At 48.1% G+C, this 23,620-nt stretch overlaps 2 protein-coding genes across 3 annotated transcripts in view; both read left to right on the top strand.

Annotated features, from left to right (window-relative positions):
- LOC149451038 (uncharacterized) overlaps nt 1-23,620 on the top strand; it is a 221,199-nt gene that overhangs the window by 154,703 nt on the left and 42,876 nt on the right. The gene's annotated exons all lie outside the window — the stretch shown is intronic.
- Nucleotides 6,312-22,678, top strand: LOC149451039 (endogenous murine leukemia virus Env polyprotein from Emv-2 locus-like). Of its 2 annotated transcripts, none has more exons than XM_089691131.1 (2): nt 6,312-6,723; nt 19,924-22,678. In XM_089691131.1, the coding sequence occupies exon 2, from the start codon at nt 20,087-20,089 to the stop codon at nt 21,509-21,511; it is 1,425 nt and encodes a 474-aa protein (XP_089547257.1). In that variant the 5' UTR covers nt 6,312-6,723; nt 19,924-20,086; the 3' UTR covers nt 21,512-22,678. The 2 variants fall into 2 exon arrangements, with proteins under 2 accessions (XP_089547257.1, XP_089547258.1); XM_089691132.1 differs by having other exon boundaries at nt 19,920-22,678.

Raw genomic sequence — 23,620 nt, 5'->3', positions numbered from 1 at the left:
TAAATCCTGATTGGTCTGGTGAGACCAAAGAGGAGATAATAGGGGCCAACCTATCTGCCAGAATGCGGTTAAATATTTTCAGATCATTGTTCATCACTGAGATTGGTCTATAGTTTTGAGGTAAATGATGGTCTTTCAGGGGTTTAGGTAATAGAGACAGGTTAGCCAAGAGTATCTCCTCAGGAAACCTACCGCCCTGCAAAACATCATTGAATAATGACATCAAAGAGGGAGCCAATGTAGGAGCAAAATGTTTATAATAACTGTCCGTGAACCCATCAGGGCCGTTGCTGTGGAAGTTCTTAGTGTGCTAATCACACAGGATATTTCCTTCAAAGTGCATGAGGCACTGAGAGAGGATATCTGAGAGGGTGAGAGAACAGGGTGGGGTATAGAATCAAGCCATGAGCCATTTGAGGAAGCAGAAGTTGGTTGCGGGGGAGCTAACAGGATGGAATAAAAATTTTCCAAAATACCCAGGACTTCACGAGGAAGAGAGGAGATACTGCCGGATTTAGTACATAACTTGTAGATATGTGGGGGTCGTATTGAAAGGTTTAATTTCTGTGCCAACATAGTAGACCCTGAATTACTATGTAATAAAAAGGAGGCCGTCGACCAGCGTAGAGCTTTTTCAGTTTTCTGGGATAGTAAAATATTCAGTTCTAGACGCTTTTGCGATATCATGGTTTTGTTAAGGAGAGATGGATTGCCAACATGAGCCCTATAATGTGATTCTAATTCTCGGGTAAGTTTCTGAATTTGTTTCCGCCGCTCTCTATTTCTAGATGAAGCCATAGAAATAAGGTGGCCTCGCAGGACCGCCTTATGGGCTACCCACAAGATGGCCGGGGAGATATCAGGAGTTATGTTTGACTGAAAGTATTCTTGAATGGAAGTAACTACTTCATGGCGGGTGTTAGTATCCGTAAGCATAGAGTCGTTAAGTCTCCAGGAGTAGGGAGTAGGGGCTAGACCTATAAAAGTGATAGACAGCGCGATAATATTATGATCTGACCAGGGGCTTAAATGAATGCAAGCTTTCCTAGAGTTAGCCAGCAGAATGGGGGAGCAATAGATATAATCTAGTCTAGCATAAGAGTCATGTGGGTGGGAGTAAAATGAATAATCTCTAGCTCCTACAATATGTGCCCTCCAGGAGTCTACCAGTTGAAGTGTGTCTAATTTTTTGGTAAGGGATTTTGGGAAGGCCTGGGAGGATGGTGAGGACAAGCTTTGGTCTAAAAGAGGGTTAGCTACCAAATAAAATCACCTCCCACCAATAAACGAGGGGATAGAAACCTATCAAGAATTTTGAAATAAATAGGAAAAGAAGGATGCTTGCGCCAAATTTGGTGCACAGACATTAGCGATCGTGAGTTCACGAACCGAGAGGGTGCCTTTAATAATGATAAATCTGCTCTCAGGGTCACGTGCCCGAGGTTTTTTTTACTACAAACACATGGGAATAACATGCCCTGCCCTGCTAGTCCCAGGGAACTCTGGTAAGGACCTGCTGATCTACCAGGTCCCCAATTAGGACACGCAGGGCCTGCACCCTTTCCCGATCCTTGGGAAGGTGGGTTACCAGATACCTGGTGGGGGGACTGAAGTTGAACTCCAACCTGTACCCCTTCTTGATCAAGTCCAGGATGTACAGATTCGAGAAGATTGAAGCCTACTGAGGGAGAAAGGTCCCCAGTCTTCTTTCCGTTGGGACGTTCAAGTCATTGAGATGAGACTTGGTGGGCTTTGAGGAGGATTGGATAAGATTCCTCCTCTTCCCATATTCCTGTGCCCTGTCCAATGTTTCTTAGGCTGAACCTCCTTAACCTTCTGGGCATGTGTTTTTTGACAAAAAACACTACTAGAGTAAAACCTTTTCTTACTCTCTGGGAATGTCCTCTTGTTATGGGCTGTACATTCCAGAGCCTCCTCGAGACCTGGACCAAAAAGATTAATGCCAATAAAGGGTAAGGCACAAAGGTGCAGTTTGAATGCTGAGTTCCCTGCCCAGGTTTTTAACCAAAATGCCCTTTTAGCTGAATTCACTACGGCAGAGGTTCAAGCCGCTAGCTTAACTGATTAGGCCGAGGCATCCACAAGGAAACCAACTGCTTTATACAGCAAAGGAAATTATTTCAGGATTTGCTGCCTGGAGGTCCCTGCCGAGAGATGCGACTGTGTAAGCCAGCATTCCAGATTTCTGGTGACACAGGTAGCCGATAAAGGTGGCCTAAGGCTGATGGAAGTGGAATCCCAGGCCCTGCGGAGTAAGACTTCATCCCTCTTATCCATAGGGTCTTTCAGAGCCCCCATATCTTCAAATGTTAAGTCTGTCCTTTTAGGGACTTTAGATAAGGGGGTGTCCAATTTCTGAACCTTGTTCCATTGCTGGGACCTGTTATCCTAAAAAGGAAACCTCCTTTTAAGATTACTTGAGAAAAAGGGTTTCCTCTCAGGGCTTTCCCATTCCTGCTTAATGGTATCAACCAGGGAACTACGGACTGGAAAGACACTAGTCTTTCTAGCATACAAACCTTGATACATGAGGTCATGCTTAGATAGGCAAACATCCTCCTCCTCGATCTCTAAGGTTTCGTAAATAGCTTTAAGGAGGTCGTCCACATCTTCCAGGGGCAATTTGTTCCTGGAACCTCTGAAGGAGCAAACTTCACCGTCCTCATCTTATGATCCTGAATCTACCTGGGACCTAGGATCCTCCTCCGGGTCCTCCTCCCTTCTTAATGCATCTGCTACCTACAAACCAGCCAATTGGGTCCAAGGATCCAGTGGCGACTGCATTTTTCCAACAGGGATCTAAAGGAGTGAAATGTAGACAACACGTCATCCTTAATGGAGGTGAGCACTTTATGGCAGGCTGTAAATGACTTATCCTTAATTAGGCTAGCCACACAATTGCAGCATAAGGGTTTTTCCCAAGTTGAACCCAATTTAGCTGCACAAACTGCACACTTCTTCTTGGGGTTCTGACTCTGCACCTTGTCCTGGGCATTAACCTACAATAAGCAAGAAAAAAAACACAATACAGAAAATAATCAGCCCAGGGCGCCTCATACAAAAACCACTGTGCTGGGGGAGCAAGAAAAGGAAGTGTGCCCACCAGGGTCAGCAAGAGGGATCAGAGTCCCCAAGCTTACCTTAGAGGAGCCAGTGCCTGAAGGACCAGGGTCTGCCTGAGAAGTGCCAGCGCCTTCCATCCATCCCTCTTGGTGTAGAGCCACAGGCTCTGCTGGGTCTGTACACCAGACTGGCTGCTTGACCAGATGCCTGTGCTGCTATGGAGACTGGAACCACGAGTCTCCAGCATTCCTCGATGACGTCACTGCAGCTGAAACTTCCGGTTCCTGGACAGCACCCAGAAGTTGCGGCTACTCGCACGCCTGCTTGGCAGTCATTCTGCCCCACTGTGCATCGGATGCTGGAGCCCCCCCCCAACACGGGAAGGAATGCAATAGGCATCAAAGGTCCTGGACCACCCAGGACAACCCCAATGGTCATCATCCACTGAGGCATGGAAAGATATCAGGAGTGCAGCCCCACTCCCCCTGAAGGGATCACGTCAGGAAGCAGGAAGTAAGCCAGACCAGGATCCACCAGCAACCTCTAGGGCCCAGGACTTCCAAACAATCAGTTCCTTGATGACTGCACCCATCCTTGCAGAGGAAACACTAAAAACTCAGGAGGGAGGCCTGGTGGTCCGCCATTTATAGAACTGTGCTTACGTGTTTCCTGTCCCAGAGGGAGGAGCTCTGTCTCAGGAAGGATGTCCTGGAGGACGTTTGGAGAAATGAACATTAGAATGACTGAGAGACAAAAGCCAGAAATAGATCAGTGGCTGCATGCACGCCTCATTGTTAGGCTGCAGGTAGAGAGGCAGAGATGAGGCAGGATTTATCATGAAATACAAATTAAAGTGTATTATTATCAAAACAGCCAAGAATATTTCACAAGGTCTGAAAAGTATGTAAGTCATCGAGTTATTCCCCAATTTAAGAAGAAGAGCATAACTGCAGGTAGTACATGTAAGAGAGGAGTTGCAGATGATACGATGGTGGGTAGTATGTACAGGAGAGGAGTATGGGGGTATGACAGTGATCGGTGTGTACAGGAGAGGAGTACGGAGGTATGACAGTGATGGGTATGTACAGGAGAGGAGTACGGAGGTATGACAGTGATCGGTATGTACAGGAGAGGAGTACGGAGGTATGACAGTGATGGGTATGTACAGGAGAGGAGTACGGAGGTATGACAGTGATGGGTATGTACAGGAGAGGAGTGTGGAGGTATGACAGTGATGGGTATGTACAGGAGAGGAGTACGGAGGTATGACAGTGATGGGTATGTACAGGAGAGGAGTACGGAGGTATGACAGTGATGGGTATGTACAGGAGAGGAGTACGGAGGTATGACCGTTCCCAGGGAGGAGTATCTCAGGAAGGGTCTATACTCCACCATAACTCTGGTTCTCGGAGTGTCAGGTCCCAGCGGGTTCTCCTGGTGTCTCTCCTGTTATTCTGTCTCGGACACATCAGAGGAACATGGTGGGAGATCGGCCTGAATGTCCTTCCTAGGAGGGAATACCGGAGCCATTCTGAGGCCCAAATGATGGCCGGCAATGAGGAGGAAACCAACACTGAGAAGTAGATGCTGAGATATATACAGCACGGGGCAGCACAGTGGCTGAGTGGTTAGCACTTCTACCTGGCAGTACTCGGGTTGTTGGTTCAAATCCTAACCATGGCACCACCTGCCTGGAGTTTGCATATTCTCCCTGTGCCTGTGTGGATTTCCTCCGGGTACTCCTGTTTCCTCCTACACTACAAAGACATGCTGGGAGGTGAATTGTCTCCTGTCTAAGTTGTCCCTTGTATGTGTATGTCTGAATGTGAGTTAGGGCCCTTAGATTGTACGCTCCTCGGGGGCGGGGACTGATGAGAATGTACAATATAGATGTAAACTGACGGCGCTATATAAGTACCTGGAATAAATAATAATAATACACCCAGATCATCGATGACAAGGAGGAAGGTTCGGTCTCAGATGATTGGTCCGTCTATAGCAGGGACAGGAGCCGGGACCAGGAATAGGAGATCCACCTGACTTACCCGTGTGCTCTGACATGGAGAAGATCCCATGCTGGCCCTATGGTGGCCGTGTGTTCAGGATGGAGACTGACAATCACAGGACCTTCTGGAAGCTGATCTAAAATGGCTGACAGGAGGAAAGTGTTCCCGGGACAGGAAGTGACACCAGACAGGAAGTGACAGACAGGAAGTTACTCCAGACAAATTTATACAGAGGCTGCATTATGGAGAGCAGACACTAGATGGTGCTAGTACAAAAAAAGCTGAATAGAATGAAATAACAGCGAAAAAAAACCTAAAAAGCAAAAGACGATGGCGGCTCGTAAAATTCCTATTAACTTCCACTCTTCATGTTACATCACGTGACTTCCTCAGGAGTTGGCCATCGGACGTACAGCTGCCTATATATACCTTTATAATCCTTAATAGACTAATCGGGCGTCATTTTGTTGTAGCCTGTCTGTCCCTTATTTGGTGGCCATTTTGCCTTGGTCTAATATAGTGTTTTTACATTACAGTGCAGTGGATTAGTTCTCCCTCCTCCATTTTGTGGTAGCTCGCCTGTCCCTCCTCCAGTGGCTGTTTTCCCTTGGTCTAATTTAATGTTATCACATTTCAGCGCAGATTAGATCTCCCTCCTCCATTTTGTTGTAGCCCGCCTGTCCCTCCTTGGGCGGCCATTTTCCCTTAGTCTGATATGAATGCTGGCACATTTTGTCCCCTGATATTAGACATTAGCCAGGTGATTGTATACACACAGCGGGCAGATCTCAATCAATGTCACCCACTAGTCTATACTGTCACTGGGCTGGCCAGCCAATCATGTGACTCCTATTCTGTCCTTCCAATGACCATTCCTAGTACATAGGACTCATCTTCCATACTACATTCATGATACAACAAGATGGAAACTCCCAATATACAGAGAAAATCTCCCATAAAATACATAGAAATCACATCTGCCCTAAAGGGCCATAAACATAAGAAGATTGCCCCCGACGCCCCCAGATTCATCTACAATACTAGCCAAGGTGTCATTGGTCCCCCTAATACACGGACAGTACCTGTTTCATGTACAGGAATGCAGACAACACAAGCTGTTGGTGTGAGGAATCATGTTGTACAACAGAACTGCATCCAGGTCAGCATAGAACAGGAAGCAGGAAGTATAAGGCCATGCAATATTCCCGGGTACAAGTCGGGTCACAGGATTTGTACAATGACTCTATAACGTCTCCCTTTTTTACATTCCATTCAAACCTTGTAAACAATGAAACTAAAACAGATCCTGATATCGGGATATGTGGCTGCATTATGTCATCCTCATTGTATCCCGATATGACAGCGGAGTTCTCTCTGCTTTGAGTATATGGTCCAGTAGGACTCGGGGCATTGAGCACCTCAGGAGGATCACGTGCAGGATGCTCATAGGCTTGTGCGGTGAATCGTTCTGCCCTTCGCAGGTCCACTCGATTACGACGGTAAAGACTGCCTTCTACATCCACAAGATATGATCGAGGAGCAACCCTCTGAACACAGGAACCCAGTCTCCAGCGATCGGCCCTGTCACCTGGAAGCGGCTTCATACGGATTGGCTCTCCAATGCTTAGTTCAGGTAAGTCTTTAGCAGACACATCGTATGACAGTTTGGCAATCTGTTTCCTCCGCTGCAGTTTTGCCGGGACACCTGTAACCACACAAGGATCAAGTAATTTGTTGGCCACAGGCAATGAAGTCTTCAATCTCCTAGACATCAAGCGCTGTGCAGGACTACTGTCCATGCCTTCAGATGGGGTGTTCCTCCAATGTAGAATGGCCTTCCACAGATCAGTACCATCAAACTTGGCCTTCTTACAAAGATTCTTCACTATCTTGACAGTCGATTCCGCTTTGCCATTGGCTTGTGGGTGCCTCGGGGGTGAGGTAACATGCTCAAATCCCCAATCTGTAGACAACCGTCTGAATTGCTCACATACAAATTGAGGTCCATTATCCGAGATGACTCTATCCTGCTGGCCATAACATGCAAACTGTGCTTTACAACGCTTGATGGTAGTATCAGCAGACAGGTCAGGAAGTAGCTCAATCTCCCAAAAGTCAGAATAGTGATCAACAATTAGTAGAAAGTCCTGCCCAGCATAATTCAGTAAGTCCATGCTTACAATTTGCCAAGGCCGGGTGGGCAGCACATGCGACATCATAGGTCCTTTCTGTTGTGCCTGCGCTTATTCATTGCATGCCGAGCAACAGCTAACAAAGTCTCTAATCTCCTTCTGCATGTTGGGCCAGTATAGGGTATCACGTGCTTGCCTATAGCATGCTTCTCCGCCAATGTGACTGGCATGAATGCGAGTCAGCATCTCCCATCTTAAAGATTTAGGAATGATGACCGTTGGCCCCTTGTACAGTATACCATCTTGGATGGCGATTTCATCTGTGAAAGTCCAATATTCTCTCACAAGTAATGGGGCTTCCAACTTGGAATCAGGCCAACCGTTCAGAACAACATATTTAAGAGCCTGCAAACTCTCATCGGTTTCAGTGTGCTGTTTTATCTGAAGCAATCGTTGGTCCATGACGTATAAATAGTCTGAATGATTAATCTGTGACAGGACCTCCAGGTCCCGCTGAACATTGCAAACTGTGTGTTGTGCATACTCAGGTGTACCACCTGCTGCTGTAGCTCTGCTAAGAGTGTCACTAATGTACATTTCAGGACCAGGTTTATAGACAACATTTAGGCAATAGTTTTGTAACGTGACAACATGCTCTGTAGACGTTTGGGTGAACACAAAAGTGGTTTCTGGAACATAGAAATCAGAGGTTTATGGTCAGTTTCTGCCGTGATCTCGTCGTGCCCATAGAGGTAGTGGTGAAAGCGCTGGCAGGCAAACACTATACTCAGACATTCCTCTTCTATTTGTGCGTAGTTTTGTTCGGTAGAGTCAGTGCCCTTGAAGCAAAAGCGATAGACTGGCCAGCTTGCAATAGACAACACCCAAGTCCAGTTTTGCTTGCATCACTTTGAATAGTTACAGGTTTTGTAACGTCATAGTACTTCAGGACAGGTGTGTCCGTGACCAAGCGTTTGATGTCCTGCACTGCATTATCATGCTTAGGAAGCCAATGCCAAACAGCGTCCTTGTCCAGAAGCCTTCTCAATGGCTCGCAGACCTCTGAGAGGTCTGGTAGGAATTTTGCTAGGTAGGTAACAAATCCAATGAAGCGCTGCAGGGATTTCACATTTGCTGGCTGCGGCATATCCAGTATGGCTCTGATTTTTTCTGGGTCAGCCTTCAAACCCTCCCAGGTTAGAATGTGTCCATGAAAGCGGACTTCTTTGACCTTGAATTGCAGCTTTTTCATGCCAAGTCTCAATTTTACCTGCCTACAATGATTCATCAGTTCCAGCAGTTTGCCATCATGATCTTGCTCTGCTTCCTCGTCTGTGTCCCCACAGCCAACCATAAGGATGTCATCAGCTATTGGTTCAATACCACCGAGTCCAGCCAATAGTTCATGTTGTTTACGTTGATACGCCTCTGGTGCAACTGATACTCCAAAAGGCAGTTTGAGCCATCTTTTCCTGCCCAACGGAGTCCAGAAGGTTGTCATGTAACTACTTGCATCATCCAACTTACACTGTAAAAATGCATCCCGGGCATCAACAAGCGTGAACAGACGTGCCTTAGGCAGCTTGTACAAAACTTCCTCGAGAGTTGGCATGATGTAGTGAGATCGTCTCAGTGCCATATTTAAGAATTTGGGATCTATGCATATTCGTAGCTTATTTGGCTTCCTTACAATCACCATGTTACTTATCCAGCCAGTTGGGTCAGTCACTGGTGCCAAGTGTCCATTGGCCTCATACTGGTCAAGCTGTGCCTTAACTGCCTGTTTTAATGCCACCGGCACATTGCGTGGTACACATTGGACTGGAGGGACACTCACATCAAGGTGGAAATGAACTTCCCCTGGTACAGATTCTACTGGCCCAGTAAACACATCACTAAATTCCTTTATCAGCAGTTGTTTTGTCAAGGGCCCCTTGGATAGATTGTCCATCACATTAAGCTCTGCAGGGACGGAGAAACGTATCAGCCCTAGACGCTCACAGGATGAGCCAGACAACAGTGGCTTTTGGCAGGCTTCCACAATTTCACACTCCAGCTTGTTTGTTAGTCCACGTATGGCACATTCTGTCTTGAAGAGCCCTAGAGATTTCATCATCGCACCGGAGTGTAACTTTAATCTGGTGTCACTTGGCAGTAGACGTGCTTCTGGTGCTGACACCATTTTGTCTCTTAAGCACATTACATCCCACGTTGTTCCTGAATGGAGGTGACAGGATTGGGGCTTATTATTTACATGTAAAGTGACAAACCATTTCTTTCCTCTGGATTGCACAGCGCCCATCAATTCACTGCTGTCTATAACTTCAGTGGTGTGTGTGTGGGGGGAGGTAGGTGATCTGTGTGGGGGATGGTAGGTGATCTGTGTGGGGAGGTAGGTGATCTGTGTGGGGAGGTAGGTGATCTGTGTGGGGGGAGGTAGGCCGATCAATTCACTGCTGTCTATAACTTCAGTGGTGTGTCTCTTCCTCATATGCGGATGTGTTCTCCACGTTGTGTCATTTGCCTATTGATGGCCGTCGTTTACTTGACAAACAAACATTAGTAAAATGGTTTGTTCTTCCACAAGACTTCCAAGACTTCCCATAAGCTGGACACGGCTCTTTAATTCTTTCATGCACAGTCCCACAGTATTTGCAAGTTGTAGGGTTGGCAGTATTTGTGCTCATCAGGCGGCGTTGCTGCACTTTGTTCTTGTTGCCATGCTGCATTGCAATGTTTATGCTGTCAGTCTGCTGTCTGTCCTGTTCCATAACTTTCAGACGTCTGTCAGTGAGCTCTGCTGTACGGGACGTCTCAATGGCTGTGTGTAGAGTGAAGTCATGTTCTCTTAGGAGGCGCCTGCGTGTGCTCTCTCGCTAGCTATACCAACAACAATTGTGTCCTTTATCAATTCGTCTCTGAGTGCCATATTCACAAGTTGCTGCCTTTTCTCTCCAGTGTGTAACAAAGTGATCCAAAGATTGTCCCTCTTCTTGTTTGCAGCATCCAAACACATCCCTTTCATAAATGACATTTGTAGCAGGTATGAGATCATCTTCCAGTACATTTACAATGGCTGTAACATTGTGTTGCTGATCTGCTGTGAGGGTCACATTGTGTTTATACACATGCCTGCATTCACTGCCCATGACTCTTCTCAGAGTTGCTGCCGGCACTCCTGCACATTTCTCATTCCAGCCTGTAGCCAGACAATAATCTTCACATTCAGCTCTGAAAGATTCCCAATTGCTGCTCCAATCCCCACTCATTGTCATCCCCTGTGGGGGAGGTATGCCATTCATGGCAGCCATATTGTCAGGAAGCCTCTGAGCTATCAAATCTCAGACAATCCTCAGTCTCAGGCTGTAGTTCACAAACCTGTGTTTCCCAAAGCTGCTGCGCTCCAAACAAGAGGTTCAGTCCTGATTCCAGTCACTTCTGACACCATGTTTCATGTACAGGAATGAAGACAACACAAGCTGCTGGTGTGAGGAATCATGTTGTACAACAGAACTGCATCCAGGTCAGCATAGAACAGGAAGCAGGAAGTGAAAGGTTGTCGCTAGCCCCTGGCTATCTGTCTTGATCAGTCTGTTGAAGGTATGGACGTCCAGAAGACTGACTTCACCTGAGTAATAGACAAGTGCACAGAGTGATAGGTGAAATCAATCTACATTTTTTATTAGCGGGAAGAGGATTAATATAACAAAAAAGATAGGTGGGGGGCACAAAGTATCTGGGAAATACTTAATTCTCAGTAATTGATTGGCTGAATACAAATACAAGCATTTACGTCAATCCTGAATAATGATGAGAAGCAAAATGTAACTTTCCCAGGAATAAGGAATGTCTATAATATTACAAAACACTTATCTGCTACATACAATAGAATCTGGCTAGATACTTGTCAAGGCTGTGAACACGATCTTTCTCAGGCATTGTAATCAGTTATAAGTAACAAACAATTATTTTCTCATGGGACAGAAATATTTGACATTTAATTGTATCATAACAGAAACAGGTGCTGTTAATACAAAGAAATAATTGGATACTATCACCGCCTCTACCAAGGCTAAGCTAAGATAAAAGATAGAAGAATATTGTGAGTGCAGTTCTGTAACACATAACTGACAGCATATTTTCATTACCTCACTCTGGGTATAATACAAAACAATCAACATGGAATATAAAATGGAGTGGGGAAAAACAAAATGACAGACCTAAAAGACATACATTTCCCTTCAGTTACTTTATATATTTTATAGCCAAAAGTACAAAATATTGTTTTTCTTAAAAATTTTTGGTCTTTTTTTGTTTATGGCGTGAAAAATAAAAAGCGCACAGATGATGACATCCCACCGACAGAAAGCTCTATTTGTGTGAAGAAAGGACGTACATTTAGTTTGGGTGCAGCGTTGCATGACCGCGCAATTGTCAGTTACATAAAGAGGCGTGGCCATGAAGGGGTGTACATCCTGCGTAGGGGGAGGGGATAAGGACACAAATTGGCGCTTTATTCTCATGGAGATCACATGGTTATTACTAGGAGGAGACGGAAACATTTGCTGGGTATTGGAGCTTTTGTGAGATGGATGGATTGGATGGCGACTGATTTGTATGGAGACATAATATAGAGCGGGAGGAATCCATGGTGTATTGTCACATGTATGAATGCAGGATTGGGGTACTATCCGTGTATTAGGGGGACCAATGACACCTTGGCTAGTATTGTAGATGAATCTGGGGGCGTCGGGGGCAATCTTCTTATGTTTATGGCCCTTTAGGGCAGATGTGATTTCTATGTATTTTATGGGAGATTTTCTCTGTATATTGGGAGTTTCCATCTTGTTGTATCATGAATGTAGTATGGAAGATGAGTCCTATGTACTAGGAATGGTCATTGGAAGGACAGAATAGGAGCCACATGATTGGCTGGCCAACCCCGTGACAGTATAGACTAGTGGGTGACATTGATTGAGATCTGCCCGCTGTGTGTATACAATCACCCGGCTAATGTCTAATATCAGGGGACAAAATGTGCCAGCATTCATATCAGACTAAGGGAAAATGGCCACCAGAGGAGGGACAGGCAGGCTACAACAAAATGGAGGACAAAGATCTAATCCACTGCACTGTAATGTGATAACTGTGCAATGATTTCTGACTAAGGGAAAATGGCCGACGGAGGAGGGACAGAGGACTACAACAAAATGGCGATTGATCAGTCTATTAACCACTTGCCCTTCAGAAACACAGATCACTTACCTCCCCACACACAGATCACCTACCAACCCCCACACACAGATCACCTACCTGCCCCACACAGATCACCTACCTCCCTCACACAGATCACTTACCTCCCCCCCACACAGAGATCACCTACCTCCCCCCAAACACAGATCACCTACCTCCCCCCACACACAGATCACCTACCTCCCCCCACACAGATCACCTACCTCCCCCACACACAGATCACCTACCTCCCCCCCACACAGATCACCTACCTCCCCCCACACAGATCACCTACCCTAATTTCGATGGTTCCGGGTTCGGCATCCAAACATCTTTGGTGTTCCCCAAACCCTGCAGAACCAAACCAAATCCAGAGCAGCTCTTCTCATCACTTATCATGACCCCCCGGTCACTGCTCACTGTGTGGGGGCCCAACATCCAATCCATGATCTCCATGGCATGGCCAACCATCACATCCCTGATCCCTATAGAGGAGGAGATTTCTACTTCACCATCACCCCTTCTGGATCCACACCTCATGTACGGGTGATCCCCCCCCCCCCGGGATCATTGTTCCATTTCATTTCTGGATCCACACCTCATGTACGGGTGATTTCCCCCCCCCCCCCCCCGGGATCATTGTTACATTTCATTTCTGGATCCACACCTCATGTACGGGTGATCCCCCCCCCGGGATCATTGTTCCATTTTATTTCTGGATCCACACCTCATGTACGGGTGATCCCCCCCCCCGGGATCATTGTTCCATTTCATTTCTGGATCCACACCTCATGTACGGGTGACCCCCCCCCCGGGATCATTGTTCCATTTCATTTCTGGATCCTCACCGGCCTCCCTCCTCACCGGCCTCCGTCATCACTGGCCTCCCTCCTCACCGGCCTCCCTCATCACAGACTATCTCTGCTTCAGTCTATCCTGAACTCAGCAGCCAGATTCATCCACCTCACCAACCGCTCCTCTTCTGCCACCCCCCTCTGTCATTCCCTCCACTGGCCTCCACCCCGCTCTGCCAATACTTCCACTGGCTCCACCCCCCTCTGCCAATACCTCCACTGGCTCCACCCCCTCTGTCATTCCCTCCACTTGCTCCACCCCCTCTGTCATTCCCTCCACTGGCTCCACCCCCCTCTGCCATTCCCTCCACTGACTCCACCCCTCTCTGTCATTCCCTCCACTTGCTACACCCCCCTCTGTCATTCCTTCCACTGGCTCCACCCCCTCTGTCATTCCCTCCACTGGCTCCACCCCCCTGTCATTCCCTCCACTGGCTTCCACCCCCCTCTGTCATTCCCTCCACTGGCTTCCACCTCCCTCTATCATTCCCTCCACTGGCTCCACCCCCTCTGTCATTCCCTCCACTGGCTCCCACCCCCCTCTGTCATTCCCTCCACTGGCCTCCACCCCCCTCTGTCATTCCCTCCACTGGCCTCCACCCCCCTCTGTCATTCCCTCCACTGGCCTCCACTCAGTGTCCTCCACCCCCTCTGTCATTCCCTCCACTGGCTTCCACCCCCCTCTGTCATTCCCTCCACTGGCTCCCGATTGCCCAAAGCATCAAATTCAAACTCCTAACTCTGACATACAAAACCATTCATAACTCCGCCCCAAACTACCTCACCGACCTGACACACAAATACCACCCAACCCGTAATCTTCGCTCCTCACAAGACCTCCTACTTTCTAGCTCCCTGGTCTCCTCCTCCTACGCCCGACTGCAGGACTTCTCCAGGACTTCCCCATCCTCTGGAACTCCCTACCCCAATCCATCAGACTGTCACCTACCCTCCTCACCTTTAGGCGCACCCTGAAAACCCATCTCTTCAGGGAAGCCTACCCCACCCCCACCTAAAAGCCGATCTCCTCCACTCCTCCTACCACTCCATCCCCCACAGCCACTTCCTCCTGTACCACTACCCCCTCCCTCCTAGATTGTAAGCTCCCAGGATCAGGGCCCTCGCACCCCTTGTGTATTGTATTGTTACTGTATTGTCTCATGTTCTGTCCCCACTATAATGTACAGCGCTGAGCAAACCTTCTGCCGCTATATAAATCCTGTATAATAATAATAATATTTGGACCGTGTCATGGAAATTTTGTATTGTTGGTCGAACTTTAAATGTGTCATATATTCGTGTTATTCATATGTCTCTCGTGTGGCTTAATTAAAGCTCTGAAGGCTGCAATTGGGCCATGCGCATGTACAATGTATGTATTACAGTACTCAGCTCGGTAATGGATGAGATGGCAGATCTGCGCTTATAGACCGGCGTGTATACCACCACGGCATTCGATGCGAATGTCGCTGGCAGTAGACCGTGGGCCTGTATCCACATATCAGCAGCATAGTACCACATGGGCTTCATAACGCAAGGCGCCAAGCGGTACGAACTCCACGTGTAGGCTTATGCATATCTTACAACCCATTACCAACTTGAAACTGTATCTTGGATGGATGTGTTTTAATAAAGATCGTATCGGGCCCATCCAGGTACAGACTGGTATTTTTAGGGAATGCTTGTACAAAGAATTTACATACCAATAGAAGCTAGTAGGACAGGAAATATGACCTCAGATGGCTCATGGGGGGGAAGGGGAGGAAGTCTGCTGACCTCAGAAGACTCATGGTAGAGGACCAGTGATAGATAATAGGAAAGGCTATGCTCCAATTGAAATGTACATCCTGTGTATAGGCACTCCCCATTGCATTGTTCGGTGGGAGGGGATTGACTTTATTCATGTGGGGGGCATGTGTGTATTTTTAATAAAACAGAGAGCTGGGTCTGAAACCAGCCCTTATGTGAGTTGCAACATCATCCTGAGAGTGTCGTTTGATCATTCTAGGGTAACGGAGCTCCACCCCCACATCTCAACAGAGCTAAAAGTATTTGGATGGGAAGTCTTCTCAACAACCGATTTGCAGACTATCTGTGAATCAAGGGGAATAGACACCCGGTTAAGAAACAGGGCGGATTGCATCAAAGCGCTACGAACCACTGATCAGACCCCTGCCCCCCAGCTATACCCTGATCTGAGGGACCTCAAACCTGAAGGTGCAGTAAGCGAGGTGGTTAATCTAAGCCCACCGATGAAGCTGGGCCAGCCCTTGCACTCTTCCCAGACCGAGGCCTATCCAGTCAGAGTGCAGCAATTTGAAGGTCCTCCCAATGCACAGGGGGAACGGACTTTAGGGGAACGGGTAGTTTGGCATGTCCCCTTCACCCCGGCAGAGATCCGCACTATTCTGGCTGAGCTCCCGGACTATCGAGTAAATCCGAGAGGATTTGCTCGAATGTTTGGACAAAACCAGTTCAGCTATGGTATGAGCGGGTCAGATTGTGCGCAGATCCTGCGGGCAAAGGTGGGCATGGAAGTGGCCAGTACAGTGATTGCAGGGTGCTCTATAACCACTCATGAGGAGATGACTTCAGGGGGCAAAGAGTTCTGTACACAGCTAAAGGCAAAGCTTCCAGAAATGTATGGTGCTACCTCTACTACGGACAAGATGAAGCTCACCCAGGGTCCTAATGAGGAAAGCGCCTGCTTCTGGCGCCGTCTCAAGCAGACGGCACTGGATGCGGATCTGGAAGTTGGACCTGATGCTCCAACTGAAGGGGTAAAGGTGACCGCGACGCACATTCTGTTGCGGGCCAAATTTTTGGAAGGCATCAATATTAAAATTCGGGAAAGGCTGGTTCTGGCCCGACCCGAATATAATGAGATGTCTATCCCTGCTATCCTTTCCACTCTTGCGGCAATAGAGAGGGAAATGGATAGAAGAAAACAGGACAAGGCCAAAGTTCTTATGTCCCAGACCCCACACGAAAAACCAAGGGATCTGGGTCACAGGAAGGATAGGCCCCCACCCAGGTGCTTCCAGTGCCACCAAATGGGGCACATGAGGAGGAGCTGTCCCCTATTACCTAAAGGTCGGTGGCAGTTCATTCCTGATGAGTCCTCCGCCCCTATGACCACCATGGTAAGTAACTCCTATGAATCCTCATAGGAAGTTGGCAAATCGGTGTCGGCCCAGATCCATCTTTTTCTCGAGGAATTAAAATATCCCCTCCCTTGCCTCATCGACACCGGTGCAGCCAGAACAGTCTTGCGAAAACAGGACATCCAAGGCAAGGTACCCCTCTCAGGGGCAAGCACACCGACGGTAGGTCTCACAGGTCAAACGGTGTCTCTACAGTCCACCAAACCACTCCATTGCAGGTTATGTCTGCACACTGAGGCTGTCAGGTCAGTGCTGGTCTCAGATGACGTCCCCATCAATCTTTTGGGAGCGGACATCTTGTCAGACATTCAAGCTATCATTGAGTTCACCCCATCGGGTGTTGTGGTGAGTAGTGCCCTGTCGGAAGAAAGACTGTGCACATTGTTGGCCCTACCTTATCTCACCGAGGCTACATATTGTCTGGAGTTGGACGTATTGGCTGAAGTTGACCCCAAAGTTTGGGCAGCAGATAAATATGATGTGGGTCTCTTGCCGGTACCTCCAACTACAGTCAACATCAGACCAGGAAGCGTATTACCACAACTACCACAATATCCTTTAAGTGTAGCTCAAATGGACAGCCTAAAAACCCAGATCGACCATTATCTACAGATAAAGGTCCTCACCCCAACCCAGTCGCCATGTAACACACCATTATTCCCAGTAGCCAAAAAGACAGCACCGGGTCAACCGACCACCTACCGGCTGGTACATGACCTGAGAGCGGTAAACAAAATCATCATCAGTGATGCCCCTTTGGTGCCCAATCCACACACCCTGCTGGCAACCGTACCACCCAATGCAAAATTTTTTACCGTCATTGATCTGTCAAACGCGTTTTTCTCGGTACCCCTGGATCCCCAGTGTCAGTACCTTTTTGCCTTCTCCTTCCAGGGCCGACAACTTACCTGGACCCGTCTCCCCCAGGGGGCGGTAACCAGTCCCTCGGAATACAGCTGCAAGCTGAAAATCGTGTTAGATCAGTGGACCCCAATGAATCCAGAGGTGGTGTTGTTACAGTATGTTGATGACTTGCTCCTCTGCTGTCCCACTAAAAAGGATTGTTATCAACATACTGTTTCATTACTCAACCATCTGGCGTCAACGGGCAACAAGGCCAGCAAGGAGAAATTACAACTCTGCCAGGAAAAAGTCATCTTCTTGGGGCATTGTATTTCTCAGGGCACCAGGCACCTAACAACCCAAAGAGTGCAGACATTGCAAGACCTAAAGAGACCCAAAAACCACCGTCAGCTGAGAGCCGTCCTCGGCCTTATCAACTACTGCAGAGATTGGGTCCCCAATATCTCGGGCAAACTTGGTCCCCTGTATGAGCTGACATCCAAAACACCATTTCAAATGTCAGATGACGACTGGTCAACTCTTCAAGATTTGACTCAGGAACTCTCAATAGCACCAGCCCTAGGTCTACCCAACTATGACCTACCTTTCTACCTTTTCTGTCACGAAAGTCAGGGCCATGCAACCGGAGTACTAACCCAACTTCACGGAACCAAATACCGCCCCATCATGTACCTATCGACCGCTCTGGACCCAGTCATCAAAGGGTCCCCGGGTTGTGTGAGGGCAGTGGCTGCTTGTGCTGTCCTTGTCCAAAAAGTGGGTGACATCGTTTTGGATTCACCCCTCACAATCTACACTCTGCACTCGGTGCAAGAGATCCTAAACCAGGTCCAAACTAAACATCTCTCTGCAGCAAGATTGACCAAATACGAGGTAGCCCTCCTAACTCCTACTAACCTCTCTATCAAACGATGCACTATTCTTAACCCAGCTTCTCTTCTTCCTGTGTTGGAAGACGAGAAAGGGGGGGAGGACAACAACGACAGTGCTGAATTTTGCAACCCGACTAACAATACTAACACCTCTTCTACTAACATGTCTTCTTTGTCCATTACTAACCTCTCTTCCAAAGGACACAACTGCATTTCTTTGATAGAACTGGAGTCAGCGGCAATCAGCCCAGTGAAGGAAACGCCAATACCGGAAGCGAAAAATCTTTTTGTCGATGGGTCCAGGTACTACACCCAAGACGGTAAGCCACACACTGGTTACGCGGTCACGACGGAAAGTGACGTTGTGGAAAAGGGCTCTCTGAACGCACATATGTCAGCTCAGGAAGCTGAGCTGTGGGCACTGGCCAGGGCATGTGAGTTACATGAAGGTCAGAGGATTAATGTTTATACGGATTCGAGGTACGCGTTTGGTATTGCACATGACTTTGGTCCCATCTGGAAAGCGAGGGGATTTCTCACAAGTTCAGGTAAACCGGTGAAGCATGCAGAACTGATTGACAGGTTGTTCATTGCTTTCGGCCTGCCACGGGAGATTGCTGTTCTTAAGGTGAAAGCTCATACCACTGAGACTAGTGTGGAGGCATGTGGAAACGCTTTGGCAGATCGGTCCGCAAAGGCCGGTGCACTGGTTCAGGAAACGGGGGTTCTGATGCTGGCCATCCCTTCAGAGGTTTCGTTAGACGAGTTTAAAAAACTGCAATCGCAGGCGAGTTTGCAGGAGAAGGCTAGATGGACAGCAGCAGGAGCCTCCCAAGGGTCGAATGACATTTGGTGCCTGAACAAAAGATGGTGTTTGCCAAAGTCCCTTTTCCCCATGATGGCCCACTTGGCTCACTACCCTGGGCACCAATCTAAGACGGCTATGTGTGCGTTGGTAGACGAGCATTGGATTGCACCTGGGTTCAGTACTGCTGCAGCTACCTTTGCAGCTTCTTGCCTAGTCTGTGCCCTACACAACCCTGGCAGAACGGTAGTAATACCCCAAAGGCACTCACCAAAACCTGAACGCCCCTTCCAACGAATCCAGATCGATTACATCTCGTTACCAAAGAGTGGGCCGTACGAATACGCCTTGGTCTGTGTAGATATGCTTTCAGGCTGGCCTGAAGCGTGGCCCGTCACATGTGCCAACGCTAGTACCACGGCGAAGAAAATCCTGTCTGAGGTTGTGTGCCGCTGGGGTCTACCTGAAACCATCGAGTCCGATAGGGGGTCACACTTCACTGGACAGATCTTTGCAGAGGTATGTAAAGCCCTTCACATCAACCAAGGGCTACACACCCCGTATCACCCCGAGAGTAACGGTAAGGTTGAACGTCTCAACGGAATCCTTAAAAACAGGATCTCCAAAATCATGGCCGATACCAAAAAACCCTGGCCTGAGTGTCTCCCCATTGCCCCCTATTCCATCCGGAATGCCCCTCGGCAACCACATGGGCTGTCACCCTACGAGGTGTTGTTTGGGGGACCTCCCAAAACAGGGTTGTACTTTCCTCAACAGTTGTCGTCTTTGCATTCACAGCTTACAGGTTATGTGCAATCTCTGCAACGGGAGCTGCAGAAGATACACCATCGGGTTCGCGAATCGCTCCCCGATCCAAATGCAATAACTGGTGTTCTTTCTATTGAGCCAGGTGATTGGGTCGTCCTAAAGAAACATCAAAGAACTGGACTCGAGCCACGGTTCACCGGACCATACCAAGTCCAGCTGACGACACCTACCTCACTCAAACTCGAGGGACGAGACAACTGGGTGCACGCAAGCCACTGCAAGAAGCTTTTCAACTACACCAGAGAATGAGGGGTGTAATTTTCCTTTTTCTTTTTGTTTGTATGTCATACATGTGTGTGAACGGAGGAAAAGACGGCAGATACCCCAACCTTTTATTTAAAATGCACCTGCGTTTAGCCAGAACCGCCAACAAAACCAACTGTTGGGTATGCTCTAAGCCCCCACCCAGTCATCACATGTCCGCAATGGCCGCTGTTCATGCCCTATATGACATCCGCGTCGGCATGAAAAAGCAAGGGACCCCTGGTCAGCCCCCACGTAGACATTTGTCGGTAGAACTTAATGACACATTTTTAGCAGGTAACATCAGTTTTAGCACCAATATTAGCTCTAGCTCCTGTAGGACCCTCGTCAGTCCATTATGGGTAACTGGACAGCTAGGCAGCCCTCAGGTGTGCTTTAACATCAGCTTTGGCACAGGTAACAAGTTTGTTGGGACTACCACCTGTGAGGGAGGTATAACTGTCAATCTGACTAACCAGACTTCCCCTCTGAGTAACAACACTGACCGACCAGACCACGTTTGTTGGAAGGACGGATGTGATGTGCAGACTGAGGGAGCAATCCCCCAGTCTGTGCAACTGTTGCTCAGTGCCAGAGGCCGAACGAGGAACTCCTCCTGCTCTGCTCTGACAGGTCCATACTATTTTCTTTGTGGTTCGGCAGCCTATAGAACATTTCCCCAGAACGCGAAAGGTTCGTGTGCCCTCATAAAGCTAGTCCCAGCATCCTATGTAGTGATGGATCATGAAGAGTTGATGGTCCACAAGAAGGTAAGGATGGCAGGGAGAGTTCGCAGAGAGCTGTTCTCTGAGGGCGACCAGGCATGGGCTTGGTTCCCCTCATGGACAGGATGGGGAATAGAACTTATGAAGCGCCTGAACAATTTTTCTGTCATCGTGGATAGTATGTTTAACGAGACCGTAGAGGCTGTCAGAGAAATTGCCCAAGAACAACGGCAGATGGGAATTTTAGTGCTTCAGGAGAAGATGGCCCTTGATTATCTTTTAGCCGCCAAAGGGGGGTTCTGTGAGTTCATCGGAGAGGATTGTTGTACTTGGATAGAAGACACCAATGACAAGGTCCAGGCCCATATGGACAAAGTTAGTGAACTACAGGGAAAAGCTAGAGCTATAGCTAGTGAGGGTTGGAATCCGTTCAAGGGTTTGGGAGGATTGGGAGATTTCCTGTTCTCCATCGGATCTTGGTTGAAGGAAGTGGGAGTGTATGTCCTGATGCTTCTCTTTTTCATCTGCCTTTTATATGCCGCGGTGAGATGTTCCTGTTGCCTCATCGACCGTGTAAGCCAAGCTCGGGCAGACGACCACATCTCCATGCCCGCTCCTGGGATCCCACTCCAACCACTGATCGGAGGAAGACCTCACCAACCAACCACCTTCTCTACAGATTACGTCCTGGCTTCCCTCTAATTTATCTCTCTGAAGACCCCATTCTCCAAGACCTTCAAGCAAGCTTCAAGCCTCATCATGGTTTGTGTCTGCGATTTGGAAAACTGTCTGGGTCGAGACCAGCCTTGTGTGGCCCCGTCTGCAGGGGCAATTTGAGAATCTGTTGCTGGATCTCCCCAGACCACCGTGGGATCACAAGCCTTATTCATACCACAAGTCTGTTTGTGGTTTTTGCAAGAGCCTTCCTGTAGTGAAGGTTCCAACGCTCTTGAGGATCATTGCTTCAATCAAGCCTGTTTGCGTCGAGTCTGCGTCGGGTCTTGTTGTTTCAGGTACCCCGTGGAGCTTTATTCTCAGGGACAACTACAGGAACTCTTTGAGGTTTTGAGACTACACCCATCAAGCTGAAGAAGATCAAGAAGGGACACGAGGAGAATATGATAAAACAGGAGGGAATGTCATGGAAATTTTGTATTGTTGGTCGAACTTTAAATGTGTCATATATTCGTGTTATTCATATGTCTCTCGTGTGGCTTAATTAAAGCTCTGAAGGCTGCAATTGGGCCATGCGCATGTACAATGTATGTATTACAGTACTCAGCTTGGTAATGGATGAGATGGCAGATCTGCGCTTATAGACCGGCGTGTATACCACCACGGCATTCGATGCGAATGTCGCTGGCAGTAGACCGTGGGCCTGTATCCACATATCAGCAGCATGGTACCACGTGGGCTTCATAACGCAAGGCGCCAAGCGGTACGAACTCCACGTGTAGGCTTATGCATATCTTACAACCCATTACCAACTTGAAACTGTATCTGGATGGATGTGTTTTAATAAAGATCGTATCGGGCCCATCCAGGTACAGACTGATATTTTTAGGGAATGCTTGTACAAAGAATTTACATACCAATAGAAGCTAGTAGGACAGGAAATATGACCTCAGATGGCTCATGGGGGGGAAGGGGAGGAAGTCTGCTGACCTCAGAAGACTCATGGGGGAGGACCAGTGATAGATAATAGGAAAGGCTATGCTCCAATTGGAATGTACATCCTGTGTATAGGCACTCCCCATTGCATTGTTCGGTGGGAGGGGATTGACTATATTCATGTGGGGGGCATGTGTGTATTTTTAATAAAACAGAGAGCTGGGTCTGAAACCAGCCCTTATGTGAGTTGCAACATCATCCTGAGAGTGTCGTTTGATCATTCTAGGGTAACGGAGCTCCACCCCCACATCTCAACAGAGCTAAAAGTAGTTGGATGGGCAGGAATCGTGTAGTTTAGCTGCAGTCGTGGTAAGCGAGATTCGCACAGCTTTATGGGGGATTTCTGCGCATCCAACTGCGAGTACTCACGGTAAGGAGAAATTCGTTAAAGCGAATTTCCAAAACAACCGGCACCATCTACATCGCGTTCCACATTATTCTGCAAACTCTATTTAAGTGTCACAAAGATGAAATCTTTTGTTTTTCAGTGTAACTCATGGATGGCATTGTGTGTCAGGGCTCTTTTGATCACTGAAAACAATCTGGGACACCGGAGATAATTAGATTGGCCGGTGAGCCCAACTGAAGGAAAATCTTTATTAAACACAGCTCAGTATATACAGCTTCAACCCCACCCCCACCAGACAGCCTGGCACCGGGTTTTCCCCACCCACAACAAACCCCACAACTAACAATACAGTATGAACTCTATTAGAAGTGACAGACTACAAGGTCACATTTCCCTAAACAGTGTAGAATGTCTGTGAAACATGTCCAGCTTTACAAAGGGGATAAAACCAGAACAGAAAGGGCAAAATGTGATCACACAGGGACAGTTCCTCACAAAGCTCCCCCGTTGTGTAACACCCGCCAGACCCGGCGAGACCTTCAAACGGGTCCGCTTGGGGCTGGTCGGTTCAGAGGGTTACTTCTCCAACTCGGCTTGCCGGGACAACCCATCTGCATTGGCGTTTTGCTTCCCCGGTCAGTACTGGATTGTAAAGTTATAGGGTTGGAGGGCCAAGCTCCACCGAAGCAGACGACCATTGTCCCCGGAGACCCGGTTTAGCCATACCATGGGGTTGTGATCGGTGAGTACGGTGAAGGAGCGCCCGTACAGGTAGGGCTGCAATTTCTTGA

The sequence above is a fragment of the Staurois parvus genome, unplaced genomic scaffold (genome assembly GCF_062004578.1).
Source record: "Staurois parvus isolate SC_StPar_1 unplaced genomic scaffold, SC_StPar_1.0 ptg000551l, whole genome shotgun sequence".
NCBI classification, from domain to species: domain Eukaryota; kingdom Metazoa; phylum Chordata; class Amphibia; order Anura; family Ranidae; genus Staurois; species Staurois parvus.
Note: the sequence above shows the minus strand (reverse complement) of the source record. Positions and strands in the feature narration are given on the sequence as shown.